At 47.5% G+C, this 16,460-nt stretch overlaps 2 protein-coding genes across 5 annotated transcripts in view; one reads left to right on the top strand and one right to left on the bottom strand.

Annotated features, from left to right (window-relative positions):
* The window catches only part of LMNTD1 (lamin tail domain containing 1), a 213,294-nt gene that overhangs the window by 22,042 nt on the left and 174,792 nt on the right, over positions 1-16,460 (bottom strand). For all 3 annotated transcript variants that reach the window (XM_077469094.1, XM_077469095.1, XM_077469096.1), the window contains 2 exons: positions 16,281-16,441; positions 14,552-14,640 (listed from right to left, as the gene is read on the bottom strand). In XM_077469094.1, coding sequence (XP_077325220.1) covers positions 14,552-14,640; positions 16,281-16,441 — 250 coding nt within the window. The remainder of the gene's footprint in view (positions 1-14,551; positions 14,641-16,280; positions 16,442-16,460) is intronic.
* The window catches only part of LOC143960460 (uncharacterized), a 44,065-nt gene that overhangs the window by 13,259 nt on the left and 14,346 nt on the right, over positions 1-16,460 (top strand). The window lies entirely within an intron of this gene.

Raw genomic sequence — 16,460 nt, 5'->3', positions numbered from 1 at the left:
CTATGTACCGTAGCACCCTATACCAAGTTACCAGTCCTTATAAGAACTTTTGTGGACCAAGCAGGTTGTGTGTTAGTGATTAGCAGACTGTACGTCAGTCCCTATACCAATGAAGGACTGCTGCAGTATAGGGCAGCGGTCAGCAGTAGTGCACGGCAACCCTATGTATTGTGGACCGATAGCGGTCCTTACAGAACAGCAGACTGTAACGCACTCAGGCCTATGTACCGTAGCACCCTATACCAAGTTACCAGTCCTTATAAAAACTTTTGTGGACCAAGCAGGTTGTGTGTTAGTGTTTAGCAGACTGTGCGTCAGTCCCTATACCGCTGAAGGACTGCTGCAGTATAGGGCAGCGGTCAGCAGTGGTGCACGTCAACCCTATCTATTGTGGACCGATAGCGGTCCTTACAGAACAGCAGACTGTACCGCACTCAAGCCTATGTACCGTAGCACCCTATACCAAGTTACCAGTCCTTATAAGAACTTTTGTGGACCAAGCAGGTTGTGTATTAGTGTTTAGCAGACTGTACGTCAGTCCCTATACCGCTGAAGGACTGCTGCAGTATAGGGCAGCGGTCAGCAGTGGTGCACGTCAACCCTATGTATTGTGGACCGATAGCGGTCCTTACAGAACAGCAGACTGTAACGCACTCAGGCCTATGTACCGTAGCACCCTATACCAAGTTACCAGTCCTTATAAGAACTTTTGTGGACCAAGCAGGTTGTGTGTTAGTGATTAGCAGACTGTACGTCAGTCCCTATACCAATGAAGGACTGCTGCAGTATAGGGCAGCGGTCAGCAGTAGTGCACGGCAACCCTATGTATTGTGGACCGATAGCGGTCCTTACAGAACAGCAGACTGTAACGCACTCAGGCCTATGTACCGTAGCACCCTATACCAAGTTACCAGTCCTTATAAAAACTTTTGTGGACCAAGCAGGTTGTGTGTTAGTGTTTAGCAGACTGTGCGTCAGTCCCTATACCGCTGAAGGACTGCTGCAGTATAGGGCAGCGGTCAGCAGTGGTGCACGTCAACCCTATCTATTGTGGACCGATAGCGGTCCTTACAGAACAGCAGACTGTACCGCACTCAAGCCTATGTACCGTAGCACCCTATACCAAGTTACCAGTCCTTATAAGAACTTTTGTGGACCAAGCAGGTTGTGTATTAGTGTTTAGCAGACTGTACGTCAGTCCCTATACCGCTGAAGGACTGCTGCAGTATAGGGCAGCGGTCAGCAGTGGTGCACGTCAACCCTATGTATTGTGGACCGATAGCGGTCCTTACAGAACAGCAGACTGTAACGCACTCAGGCCTATGTACCGTAGCACCCTATACCAAGTTACCAGTCCTTATAAGAACTTTTGTGGACCAAGCAGGTTGTGTGTTAGTGATTAGCAGACTGTACGTCAGTCCCTATACCAATGAAGGACTGCTGCAGTATAGGGCAGCGGTCAGCAGTAGTGCACGGCAACCCTATGTATTGTGGACCGATAGCGGTCCTTACAGAACAGCAGACTGTAACGCACTCAGGCCTATGTACCGTAGCACCCTATACCAAGTTACCAGTCCTTATAAAAACTTTTGTGGACCAAGCAGGTTGTGTGTTAGTGTTTAGCAGACTGTGCGTCAGTCCCTATACCGCTGAAGGACTGCTGCAGTATAGGGCAGCGGTCAGCAGTGGTGCACGTCAACCCTATCTATTGTGGACCGATAGCGGTCCTTACAGAACAGCAGACTGTACCGCACTCAAGCCTATGTACCGTAGCACCCTATACCAAGTTACCAGTCCTTATAAGAACTTTTGTGGACCAAGCAGGTTGTGTATTAGTGTTTAGCAGACTGTACGTCAGTCCCTATACCGCTGAAGGACTGCTGCAGTATAGGGCAGCGGTCAGCAGTGGTGCACGTCAACCCTATCTATTGTGGACCGATAGCGGTCCTTACAGAACAGCAGACTGTACCGCACTCAAGCCTATGTACCGTAGCACCCTATACCAAGTTACCAGTCCTTATAAGAACTTTTGTGGAACAAGCAGGTTGTGTGTTAGTGATTAGCAGACTGTACGTCAGTCCCTATACCAATGAAGGACTGCTGCAGTATAGGGCAGCGGTCAGCAGTAGTGCACGGCAACCCTATGTATTGTGGACCGATAGCGGTCCTTACAGAACAGCAGACTGTACCGCACTCAAGCCTATGTACCGTAGCACCCTATACCAAGTTACCAGTCCTTATAAGAACTTTTGTGGACCAAGCAGGTTGTGTATTAGTGTTTAGCAGACTGTACGTCAGTCCCTATACCGCTGAAGGACTGCTGCAGTATAGGGCAGCGGTCAGCAGTGGTGCACGTCAACCCTATGTATTGTGGACCGATAGCGGTCCTTACAGAACAGCAGACTGTAACGCACTCAGGCCTATGTACCGTAGCACCCTATACCAAGTTACCAGTCCTTATAAGAACTTTTGTGGACCAAGCAGGTTGTGTGTTAGTGATTAGCAGACTGTACGTCAGTCCCTATACCAATGAAGGACTGCTGCAGTATAGGGCAGCGGTCAGCAGTAGTGCACGGCAACCCTATGTATTGTGGACCGATAGCGGTCCTTACAGAACAGCAGACTGTAACGCACTCAGGCCTATGTACCGTAGCACCCTATACCAAGTTACCAGTCCTTATAAAAACTTTTGTGGACCAAGCAGGTTGTGTGTTAGTGTTTAGCAGACTGTGCGTCAGTCCCTATACCGCTGAAGGACTGCTGCAGTATAGGGCAGCGGTCAGCAGTGGTGCACGTCAACCCTATCTATTGTGGACCGATAGCGGTCCTTACAGAACAGCAGACTGTACCGCACTCAAGCCTATGTACCGTAGCACCCTATACCAAGTTACCAGTCCTTATAAGAACTTTTGTGGACCAAGCAGGTTGTGTATTAGTGTTTAGCAGACTGTACGTCAGTCCCTATACCGCTGAAGGACTGCTGCAGTATAGGGCAGCGGTCAGCAGTGGTGCACGTCAACCCTATCTATTGTGGACCGATAGCGGTCCTTACAGAACAGCAGACTGTACCGCACTCAAGCCTATGTACCGTAGCACCCTATACCAAGTTACCAGTCCTTATAAGAACTTTTGTGGAACAAGCAGGTTGTGTGTTAGTGATTAGCAGACTGTACGTCAGTCCCTATACCAATGAAGGACTGCTGCAGTATAGGGCAGCGGTCAGCAGTAGTGCACGGCAACCCTATGTATTGTGGACCGATAGCGGTCCTTACAGAACAGCAGACTGTACCGCACTCAAGCCTATGTACCGTAGCACCCTATACCAAGTTACCAGTCCTTATAAGAACTTTTGTGGACCAAGCAGGTTGTGTATTAGTGTTTAGCAGACTGTACGTCAGTCCCTATACCGCTGAAGGACTGCTGCAGTATAGGGCAGCGGTCAGCAGTGGTGCACGTCAACCCTATGTATTGTGGACCGATAGCGGTCCTTACAGAACAGCAGACTGTAACGCACTCAGGCCTATGTACCGTAGCACCCTATACCAAGTTACCAGTCCTTATAAGAACTTTTGTGGACCAAGCAGGTTGTGTGTTAGTGATTAGCAGACTGTACGTCAGTCCCTATACCAATGAAGGACTGCTGCAGTATAGGGCAGCGGTCAGCAGTAGTGCACGGCAACCCTATGTATTGTGGACCGATAGCGGTCCTTACAGAACAGCAGACTGTAACGCACTCAGGCCTATGTACCGTAGCACCCTATACCAAGTTACCAGTCCTTATAAAAACTTTTGTGGACCAAGCAGGTTGTGTGTTAGTGTTTAGCAGACTGTGCGTCAGTCCCTATACCGCTGAAGGACTGCTGCAGTATAGGGCAGCGGTCAGCAGTGGTGCACGTCAACCCTATCTATTGTGGACCGATAGCGGTCCTTACAGAACAGCAGACTGTACCGCACTCAAGCCTATGTACCGTAGCACCCTATACCAAGTTACCAGTCCTTATAAGAACTTTTGTGGACCAAGCAGGTTGTGTATTAGTGTTTAGCAGACTGTACGTCAGTCCCTATACCGCTGAAGGACTGCTGCAGTATAGGGCAGCGGTCAGCAGTGGTGCACGTCAACCCTATGTATTGTGGACCGATAGCGGTCCTTACAGAACAGCAGACTGTAACGCACTCAGGCCTATGTACCGTAGCACCCTATACCAAGTTACCAGTCCTTATAAGAACTTTTGTGGACCAAGCAGGTTGTGTGTTAGTGATTAGCAGACTGTACGTCAGTCCCTATACCAATGAAGGACTGCTGCAGTATAGGGCAGCGGTCAGCAGTAGTGCACGGCAACCCTATGTATTGTGGACCGATAGCGGTCCTTACAGAACAGCAGACTGTAACGCACTCAGGCCTATGTACCGTAGCACCCTATACCAAGTTACCAGTCCTTATAAAAACTTTTGTGGACCAAGCAGGTTGTGTGTTAGTGTTTAGCAGACTGTGCGTCAGTCCCTATACCGCTGAAGGACTGCTGCAGTATAGGGCAGCGGTCAGCAGTGGTGCACGTCAACCCTATCTATTGTGGACCGATAGCGGTCCTTACAGAACAGCAGACTGTACCGCACTCAAGCCTATGTACCGTAGCACCCTATACCAAGTTACCAGTCCTTATAAGAACTTTTGTGGACCAAGCAGGTTGTGTATTAGTGTTTAGCAGACTGTACGTCAGTCCCTATACCGCTGAAGGACTGCTGCAGTATAGGGCAGCGGTCAGCAGTGGTGCACGTCAACCCTATCTATTGTGGACCGATAGCGGTCCTTACAGAACAGCAGACTGTACCGCACTCAAGCCTATGTACCGTAGCACCCTATACCAAGTTACCAGTCCTTATAAGAACTTTTGTGGACCAAGCAGGTTGTGTATTAGTGTTTAGCAGACTGTACGTCAGTCCCTATACCGCTGAAGGACTGCTGCAGTATAGGGCAGCGGTCAGCAGTGGTGCACGTCAACCCTATCTATTGTGGACCGATAGCGGTCCTTACAGAACAGCAGACTGTACCGCACTCAAGCCTATGTACCGTAGCACCCTATACCAAGTTACCAGTCCTTATAAGAACTTTTGTGGAACAAGCAGGTTGTGTGTTAGTGATTAGCAGACTGTACGTCAGTCCCTATACCAATGAAGGACTGCTGCAGTATAGGGCAGCGGTCAGCAGTAGTGCACGGCAACCCTATGTATTGTGGACCGATAGCGGTCCTTACAGAACAGCAGACTGTACCGCACTCAAGCCTATGTACCGTAGCACCCTATACCAAGTTACCAGTCCTTATAAGAACTTTTGTGGACCAAGCAGGTTGTGTGTTAGTGATTAGCAGACTGTACGTCAGTCCCTATACCAATGAAGGACTGCTGCAGTATAGGGCAGCGGTCAGCAGTAGTGCACGGCAACCCTATGTATTGTGGACCGATAGCGGTCCTTACAGAACAGCAGACTGTACCGCACCCAAGCCTATGTACCGTAGCACCCTAGACAGACCAAGTTACCAGTCCTGATAAAGAGCTTTGTGGAACAAGTGAGTTGTGAATGATTAGCAGACTGCAGCAGAAGGGCAGCAGTCAAGTATAATATTCTTTCTATATTTGGAAGAAAGAATATTATACGTGTACAAGCCTATTACCGTACCACTGATACCAGTCCTGAAAAGAACCTTTGTGGAACTAATAGTAACAGCAAGTCTTTAAAATTATCCTCACTGCCTGACACACTGCTTCCTGCCTGTCCCTATACAAATTGGCAAAAAAGAGTAGGCTGGAACGATTAGCTGGAACAGCTCTTTTGTGGACCTGATAGTAACAGCTAATGATGATGATGATGATGATGATGAAGAAAGACTAATCTGGCTGAGCTGTCCCTAAAATAGCAGCATACAGCGCTCTGTCCCTTTATCTAAACTGACAAAAGAAACTCAGGCTGCTGACCTAACACCTATACCAGTCCTGAAAAGAACTTTTGTGTACCAAATAGCTAGCGTTTTCTCTGTCCCTACTCCACACAGGATCCTTTCCCTACAGTGACAGAAGAAAGAATGTAAAATGGCCACCGGATCGGGTGTATTTATAGGTTAGGGGGAATGTCCAAGTGTCCATGAGCTGTCATGTCTCAATTGGTTGTCCTGTAACACATGATAAACGTGTCACGAAAGGTTAAAGTTCTTGTATACATTAAACACGTAAGTCCGCCGGGGCGAACGACGGAAAAAGGCGTTCGAACCCGCGGACGGCGAAAGTCGGAAATTCGCCGCGAAACGACCGCCGGGCGAACCGTTCGGCCATCACTATTCTTAATGTCGATAGAAAGATACTGGCAAAGATTTTTTTCTGGCGATTATCACCAGTGGCAGGCAGTTTGTTATCCCACCACCAGCACTGTTCGGTCCAAGGTAGAAGCACTTTCTCAGCAGTGTTAGCCGTCCGGGAGGCCTTGGAGCGTTGTAGGGCTGCTGGTTGGGGTAAATTTTTGCTGACATTGGATCAGGCTAAGGCCTTTGATCGGGTTAATCATGAGTACTTATGGCTCCTTCTTGGCAGATATGGCCTGGAGGGGGGTTTCATTGATTGGCTCAAGGTTTTGTACAAAGGGGCTGAAAGCTTTCCGCTGGTTAATGGTTGGGTCGGGCAACCCTTTGTGGTCGGCTCGGGTGTGCGTCAGGGGTGCCCATTGAGTCCTCTGTTATTTGCATTTGCAATTGACCCCTTCATCAGAAGGCTGGAGAATGGGCCATTGTGTGGGGTACCTTTGGGTATCGCTGGTGAGCCTCCTTTGAAAGTTGTGGCCTATGCTGATGATGTTTCTGTTTTTGTCTCTGGGACTGGGGAGGCACAGGAGGTGGTCTCAGTGATAACACAGTATTCAGAGGCATCAGGTTCAAAGGTCAACCAGGACAAGTGTGAAGCTTTCTGGATGGGCGTGGAAGGTGAGAGCTTTGTTCTCCCGGATGACTTCCCGGAGCCCCAGCAAAAAATTAGAGTTCTAGGCATTGAATTTGGCCCAGGTGACTATGGTCATGCAAATTGGGTGAACAGGCTGGAGAATGCCGATGCCAAGGTGGCAAGCTGGAAAGGTTGGCAGCTTTCCTTGAGGGAAAAGGTTGATCTGATCAAGACTTACCTGATTCCGATTTTTCTATATGTCAGTTTTGTTTGCGTTTTGCCAGCTTCTCTCTATACCAGGGTCTATACTTGTTTCTTCCAGCTGTTATGGGGGAACAGAATAAACCTTGTCAAAAGGAATGTGACTTACCTTTCTAGGCGGGAGGGTGGTCTAGGGATGATCAACCCTGTAGTCTTTTTCTCTCTGATGTTTGTGAAGTACAATCTTGGTAACATGTTGGCAGAGAGACCGCCTGGGTGGGTTGGTATTTTCCAGTCCTGGTTTAGGCCCTTTCTGCGAGACTGGGAAAATGGTGGGCCAGTGAAAAGCCTGAGGGTCAAGCATGATAAGCTCCCGGCTTATGTTGCCCCGTGTTTGAAAATGCTTCGGCAGTGGCAAGTAACGGCAGGAGAAGTCAGATCTCTTCCAAGGAAACTTCTTGAGAAGCGGATCATGAGCTCTGCTTTTTGCGAGCCACTGGCCTTGAGGGATTGCCCAAGCCTGGTTTTGGGGGTGGGTTTGCGGTTGATTAATTTGGAGAGAATCCCAATGAAGTTTAGGGATCAGGCTTGGCTTGCCTTTCATGGAAAACTATATGTGAAGGGCAACTTGAAGTTTCTTTCCATGAGTGATCGGGGCTGCCCAAGAGTGGAGTGTGGAGGAGTGGTGGAGTCCATGGATCACTTTCTACTTCAGTGCCCTTTTAATATAGAGGTGTACAAGAGGGTGGGGAGGGCTCTTAATATACCCTTCCTCCCCCATATGAGTTATGCAGAGTGGGTGTATGGGGCTTTCCAGACTCGTCGGGATTATGATTTGGAAACACTTTTTTTAGTTAGTTTAGTAGTCCGTTATTTCACGTGGAGTGCACGGTGTCAGGTATTCTTACGGGGTAAAATCCTCCCTGTGGAAGTGGTGGTGCAGAACATTCTGGGTGAGGTTGGGAAGATTCGGGGTCTTGAGAAAGACAGACAGGTGGCAGCAGGAGGCCTGGATAAAGGCGTGGAGGAATATCAGGGCTCTGTAGCGGCTGCCTGTTGATCTCGGGGTGTGCGGCTTTCTTTGTATTCTTCTTTCACTCCCCTAGATTTTTAGATCAAATATGATTTTGATAAAAGGCTACATGCATGGTGACGGTGATGTTCCTTAGTCTGGCTCTCCCATAGGGATTATGTAATGCGCAATTTGTTTTGCACCGTTTATTTTGTTCTTGTTCTTTCTGGTTTGTATAATTATATTCAATTATTTTGTAAATATGTTTTATTTATTTATTATGTTTTTATTGTATATAAGTTGTTGTTTGTAAGATTTTCAATAAACAAAATTAACCCCTCATAATGGGCACAATGGATGTACAGATCTGGAAACTCAGCACAGGGATGGTGGGAACCCCTTGTAATTGGCATGGCAGGTGAACAGACCCAGTAACTAAGCACAGGAATGGTGGGAACCCCTTATAATGGGCACAGCAGGCGTACAGACCCACGGAACTCAGCGCAGGGATGGTGGGAACCCCTTGTAATGGGCACAGCGGGTGTACAGATCTGGGAACTCAGCACAGAGATGGTGGGAACCCCTCATAATGGGCACAACAGGTGTACAGGTCTGGAAACTCAGTACAGGGATGGTGGGAACCCCTTGTAATGGGGCATGCCAGGTGTACAGACTCAGTAACTCGGCACATGAATGGTGGGAACCCCTCGTAATGGGCACAGCAGATTGAAGATCTGGAAAATATGAGATATAATAACTAGTAGCACCCCTAGACAGGAAGAAACTGGCAGGTGATAGATCTCTCCAGCATCCACCAAACACTGTAATACCAGTTCTAGGTGGACTGACCCTTTAAGCTGAGCTGCAGCATTTTCTTTACTGATTCAGAATATTATATTTGTTTACACTAAGCAGCATGGGTACAGGGACAGAGCCTCATTTTTGTCCTTGTGCACATCTTCCTCAGTCACCGGCATTCCGTCATAATCTGTCAGATTTTTTTCCCCACACAGCCTATTTTTAGAACTTGTGTGTGCAAATGTTTTTTATATTGTGTGCCCTCAAAAAATTTGGAGCACCAGCTGCCACTGGCAGGGAGACTTCCTGGCCATCTGAATACACTGATCAGCATTGTAGGCTATAGCCTACAGCACTGATTGAGCGGAAAAAATCTAACAGGACAGTTGTACAGAAGTTGATCAGTAGATTGACTTCTATACAAACTCTCTGCCCATACATGGATCAAAATGTGCCCAGTTCTGGCTGCACTGGACTCATTTCAATCAATGTATGGCCCGCCTAACTCTGCCTCCTTCATCAGGGTTAACCTATAACACAAAAGGTGAATACATAATAAAAAGTTAATACAAATAAACTATTGTAACACGTTATTCAGAGTTACCAGTGCTAACTTCTGAATCAAGTGTTACAATGATTTATAGATATTGTAATATGGAGAACCCTAGATCACCAGCCACTTGTACAAGTAACATCCTTTATTGGATTCTCAAAACAAGCAAACAAAAAACAGCTTTCTATAATGAAGGCAACATAATGGCTCACTGCCAATTTACCAGTCCCATATTTGGGTTTAGGGTTCCCGTCTGCTTTGGGGTGCAAGAAATGTCCCAGGAGCTCAGCAAACAGAGTCTCAGTCTCCAACTAGTCTATACTTCTCTTCACAGCTGTCAACCCCTCAAAACAACCTCCTTCCTGCTGCTTTTCAAGCCTCTCTGTCAGGTGGCTTAACCCTTTCAGGACCAAAATCCTTGTAATCAGGGTTTGGAGGCTCTTTTTCACGCAAGTCTCTCTGAACTTTTGAATTCTGGGTCTTAAATGAGGACTTACCAGTCCAGGGAGCACTGAAATGAGTCTTTTCCTCTCGGACCGGACTTCCCCAGAACCCCTCACCCTGCATGTTTCAGAACCTGTAAGTACTAAAAGTATCTTTTTAACTCTCCCTTAAAGGGACCACAACCAAAATAGTATGGAAATACGGTATATCTCCCATCCAGGACCCATCCCTGGAGTCCTGTACAATATAAACTTTTTATTTTCTATCTTTTGTGTTATATGTTATCCCCGGTGAAGAGGCAGCATTACAGCCCACAATGCAACCTGTATTTGGACTTGAATAAGGTCGTGTAAGCTTAAATTCTGAATTCAGTTATATAAAAACAAAACCTGATGGGATAATAACCATTCCCTAAGCTAACCAAAACTAAGAGAAATAAAATAGACTGACCCAGAATGGGAATGCAAATGTTGAATCCCAAGTAAAATCAAACTCCCTAATTAGCATGTTCCTGGTGAGAGCCTCAAAGCAGTGGCGTAGCATGGGTTGTCAGCGCCCAGGGCAAGGCAAGTCATTTGCGCCCCCTAACGAGTGGACTTTTAGTCCCTTCGACTAGTACAGTATAAAACCCCTTACCCCCTATGTCACAGATCAGCTGCAGAGCTGATCTGTGTCTTACCTTTACTGCTGTAGGTCGGCTGGCACCTGTGACACTACACTGTCCACTATACTAACCTGTCCACCATACTACGCTACACTGACCACCATACTACGCTACACTGACCACCATACTACGCTACACTGACCACCATACTACGCTACACTGACCACCATACTACGTTACAATGACCACCATACTACGTTACAATGACCACCATACTACGTTACACTGACCACCATACTACGTTACACTGACCACCATACTACGCTACACTGACCACCATACAACGCTACACTGTCCACCATACTATGCTACACTGACCACTATATTACACTTTACTGACCACCATACTACGTTACACTGACCACCATACTACGCTACACTGACCACCATACTACGCTACACTGTCCACCATACTACGCTACACTGACCACCATACTACGCTACACTGACCACCATACTACGCTACACTGACCACCATACTACGCTACACTGACCACCATACTACGTTAAACTGACCACCATACTACGTTAAACTGACCACCATACTACGCTACACTGACCACCATACTACACTACACTGACCACCATACTACGCATCACTGACTACAATACTACACTGACTGACCACTAAACTAACTACCATACCACACTACACTGACCACTACACTGACTGACCACCATACTACATTGACCACCATACTACACTAACCACCATACTACACTAACCACCATACTACACTAACCACCATACTACACTAACCACCATACTACACTAACCACCATACTACACTAACCACCATACTACACTAACCACCATACTACACTGACTACTATACTACACTGACTGACCACCATATTACACTAACTTCACCACTATACTGACTGAAAACCATACTACACCACTATACTAAACTGTTCTCTCTCTATCTCCCCCCCCCCGGCCAGTAACCTGACTCTCACTCACCTTCTTCTTGTCCAGGCACCTGGCCTGCATCGGTCCTGGAATATAGGAGGAGGAGCAGAGTCTCCCCCCCACTCTGGCTGCTGCCATGTTCTGTGTCCGGCGCACTGTGATTGGGCGTATGGCGGGGTCATGTGCGGAGGCAGGAATTCAGGAGCAACTGCAGGACAGGCAGCCCTACGCCTCACATGACCCCCATACACCCAATCACAGGGTGCCGAACACTGAACATGGTGGCCGGAGCGAGGGGGACACAGGAACATAAAATTAGGAGGAGGCAGCCAGAGACCCATACTGGCACCCACCTAAATGTCGCCACGGCACCCCCTGCACCCCCCATGCTACGCCACTGCCTCAAAGTATCCAAATCAGAGGATCATCATAAAAGCCAATAACCTCATAATAAAGAGTTGTCAGGAATAGATAACCATTATATTTTTTTCAGTACAGGCAAGGCGTTTTTTCAGCTGGAACTTGGTGGAACTCAGTTCCACCACCTCTGGCTCAGGTAGGGTTGCCACCTTTTCGTCAAGCCAAACCCGAACACTTTAGCGGCACACGGCAATTTGTTTTGCAGTACACACTATAGGATTGTAGGAGACTTGGGACACCTTTGAGTGACCCTAGAAGAGTAGTAAGAGGCGCGCATAGCGCGCTCCAGTGAACAGTGGCTGTGGCCAAATTGTGTTAACAGTGGAGAGGGGGCTGGACTTAAAGGGGTATGGTTAAATAAAACAAAAGCATTTGTGTGACCATAAAATATGATTAGATTAATAAAATAAATGTGACAGTTGAAAGATGAACCTAGCCTACCTTAAAAGTGGACGCTGTCAGTGGGGCAGAGTGCGGTGTCAGTGGGGCAGCGTGCGGTGTCAGTGGACAGTGTCAGTGGGGCAGAGTGCGGTGTCAGTTTGGCAGAGTGCGGTGTCAGTTTGGCAGAGTGCGGTGTCAGTTTGGCAGAGTGCGGTGTCAGTTTGGCAGAGTGCCGTGTCAGTTTGGCAGAGTGCGGTGTCAGTTTGGCAGAGAGCGGTGTCAGTGGGGCAGAGTGAGGTGGCAGAGAGCGGTGTCAGTGGGGCAGAGTGAGGTGGCAGAGAGCGGTGTCAGTGGGGCAGAGTGAGGTGGCAGAGAGCGGTGTCAGTGGGGCAGAGTGAGGTGGCAGAGAGCGGTGTCAGTTTGGCAGAGAGCGGTGTCAGTTTGGCAGAGAGCGGTGTCAGTGGGGCAGAGAGCGGTGTCAGTGGGGCAGAGAGCGGTGTCAGTGGGGCAGAGTGCGGTGTCAGTGGGGCAGAGTGCGGTGTCAGTGGGGCAGAGTGCGGTGTCAGTGGGGCAGAGAGCGGTGTCAGTTTGGCAGAGAGCGGTGTCAGTGGGGCAGAGTGAGGTGGCAGAGAGCGGTGTCAGTGGGGCAGAGAGCGGTGTCAGTGGGGCAGAGAGCGGTGTCAGTGGGGCAGTGGACTTTTAATTACCAAAAAAAGCACTGCACAGTAATGCACAATGAAGTCATTATGCCAGGATGGTACTGCAGGGAGAACTAGACTGCAATCTTCAATCAGCAGCCATGTCCCTGGAAGACCAGCATGCTGAGTCCCACATTGGAGAGCTTGTGGACTGAACTTCAGGGAAGTAAAGGCTCTCAGCTCTGCACTCACCCAGCGGTCTGTCTGTGTCTCCTTAGCTCGCTCAGCAGGCTCTCTGTTCCTCTCGCTTTCCGGACAGGTCACATGATCGACTTGCAGAGGGGAAGAGCTGAAGCTGTGTGTCTGCATGGAGTAGGCACTGGCATGTCTCTCCCCCCTCACAGCCGCCCTGCAATGTGTCACAAATTAAGTTAGACAGTGCCAAAGACTCGGCCAGAGCGCCAGGCAGTGCCGGCAGGGAAGGAGACACCTGCACGGGGAACACGGATACAGAGAATGAGAGACTCCTCAGCACTGTGTCCGGGGCTCAGGCAGACTGATCCCCGGACACAGGAGTCAAAACCCGTACTGTCCGGGTGAATCCCGGACGGGTGGCAACCCTAGGCTCAGGCCCTCTGTTCCATGCTCACCACTATCACTTGTAAACACAGATGTCTGGCTTCTCTGACAACGGCTCCCACAGATCTGATCTCGTGAGCGGCTCCCACTGAGTGTAGGATGGGGACAAGGGAAATGCAGGTGCCCAGGACACAGTGCGGATGCCTACACCCCTACTGGATGATCTCCCTGCAAGTGAGAGAAGCTGAGATCATCCAGCTTTATAAAGGAACAAAAGTAAGACATGTTTAAGATGGTGGATCTTTAAAGGAGGGGAGAAGATGGGGGCAGTGGAGGTGGGGGGTTGCATTCAGAGGTCAGAGCTGAAGATGGGGGATGCAGGGGTAAACAGTTGTGGGAGAAGGCTAAACTGTGCACTCTGAATGCAGCACACCCCTTAACTCTACACTATGTACATAGTGCACCCCCGAACTCTGCACATAGTGCACCCCTGAACTCTGCACTCTGTGTGTAAACCGCCATCAAACTCTTCGCTTGGTATCCAATGCCCCCGTGGTACTTAGTTCCCCTTTAAGATCCTGTCACTGTAAGTGAAATTTGACCACACCCACTATTTAAAACAGGTTGGAGGGCGTGTGTGTGTGTGGGGGGTGATGGAGATTGGTTTGCGGGGTTGTGGTTAAGTTCCTGCACCTATTTTCAGAGAAAAAAAGCCCCACGTACAGATTTTCTCGACACTCAGCCTAACTCATAAACTTAAACATGCACCCCACCATTGTCTTGAAAATAATCACAGCAGTATTGATTTGACAATATCACATGGAAATTTGTCTGCATCAACATAAAACACACCACAAAATCTGTCCAAAATGTTTTATGGCCCACACAGGAGATCTTAAACTTCGGTATCAGAATCCGTCCCTATATACGGTACCAGACTAGCTGAACCATTATCAGACAGATGCTGCATTTCCTCCTGGCAGGGAGCTCTATAAACCTGTGCCCGAAACAAAAAGGAACTACTCACCCCCGCTGACCGGGTTGGCGCATGGCTCTTCTTGCTCACTGGGCTAACGGCTTGTTCCCTGCCACGTCTGGATCCAGCGCTGGGGACACCTGACGAAGACAAAGGCAAAGACTTGTTAGGGGAAGCTTTTTTTTTGTGTTGCCTTACCAATCAATGCCAAATTTAGCCTCATTTCCGTTCTTTGTGGAAAACGAGACATAATATTTACAGGGATCTACTGAGAAAACATAAAGGGCAAGGAGTTAAATCAATGAACTTTAAATTCAATACTAGACAATCACCTAATATGACTGTTGCTGTGAAAAGATAAAGAAAATTAAAAAAAACAGCCAGTCTGCAAAAGAGATAAGCCCCATACACACTATCAGTTTTTCTGCTGAGTTTTTCATTCAGATTTACCAAAACCATATAATATGAGGCCAAACCTTAGGAGTTTCAATTTGTATGCAATCAGGCAGGCCCTTGCACTACATGGTGTTGGTAAATCTGAAGGAAAAACTCAGTAGAAAAACTGATAGCGTGTATGGGGCTTAATACTACCATGAGAAAAATGGGTGCATTGACCACACTTTGCTAAAATCACATTTATAGTCTCTCAAATGGCACCAACCCATAAGTAACCAAATTTGCACCAGAAAAATTAATATGACTTTAAATGTAGCATTGAGAGAATATCAGTTATAATAAAAGATGCCAAAATTCCATTAGCATATCACATAAAAGATAGATAAAGAAAGAAGACCCCAAAAGGGTACAGTGCCAAATCCTTGTATGTTTTGAGACAACAATCTATTGTAGGGTAAACCATTAACAAGAATTAGGGGTCTGTTTTCTTTAAAAAAAAAAAAAAAAAAAAAGAAAGAAAAAAAATGCTGTATAAACGGCACAACAATTTCCCATTATTTTTTCTAATATGTTTATTTCCCGTGATCGTCAGCTCCATCTAATGGTCATAATGCAGATTTTCCTGAAATACCTCAAAAAGGAAAATACATTATGGTCACCAGATAGTGCTGAAGATCATAGGAAATAAAACATATTAGACATAATACAGCGATTAGTTGTGATGGCTGTGTGTTGAGGCATTGACAGAGCATTTTTTTTTTTTTTTAAAGATAGACTCCTTAGTGTTTACACACCTTGATGTATTTGTCTGTTGAATTCTACTTCTTCAGGACTGGGTTGCATTAATTGTTATCGTTTATCAAGGGTTCATGCTTGAATAATTACTATACATAGTTATGGCTCAACTGTCACCAAGGACCATAGGAACAAACTACCCATCTGGAGAATAGAAAACAGACCCAATTATCAACAGCTTGGGACATCCCAAAAAAAGATGATGTGCCCGTGGAAGGGGGCCAAACAGTATTGGTTGCCAGGCAGGATGGACTTTGGGGGGAGGACTTTGATCTTTAATCCCTTGCAGAGCTACGCAGAATGAGCTGCACATCTTCAGCATCTGCAACCTCCTTTTTGTATGTTTGATGGCTCCAGGCATTGCTGCTTGCTGTGGTAACACTTATCGTCTACTACTTTGGCAGTGTGTTGCTTCGGAATCATAGTGGCGTAGCAGCCAGTGGGTTGAACTACAGCGCACAGCCAGGGAGTTAGTCATCAAACAAGCCTGGAAGTGTAGGATACTGAAGACTGACCTCTTATAAATCCTCAAGGGTACCTGTCACTAGGAAGCACTTCACAAGCAAAGTGTGTCACTACCACTTCTTACCTGAAGATGGCGTTGATAATCTTGTCTGACGACACTGACTGTTGCCATCACTTCCCAGGGGTATGAATCGGCTGGGAGTGAAATCAGGGTGAGTCGGGGAAGCAGTACTCTGTGTCCATGGGCTTGAAGACATTGGGAGGACAGCAGGGGTGATCTTCTCTCTACAGATAACAGAAGAAA

This window comes from Lithobates pipiens, unplaced genomic scaffold (genome assembly GCF_037356315.1).
Source record: "Lithobates pipiens isolate NorthernLeopardFrog02 unplaced genomic scaffold, aLitPip1_a1.2 Scaffold_8, whole genome shotgun sequence".
Classification (NCBI taxonomy): Eukaryota; Metazoa; Chordata; class Amphibia; order Anura; family Ranidae; genus Lithobates; species Lithobates pipiens.
The sequence above is the reverse complement of the archived record's forward strand: the minus strand, read 5'-3'. Positions and strand labels throughout refer to the sequence as shown.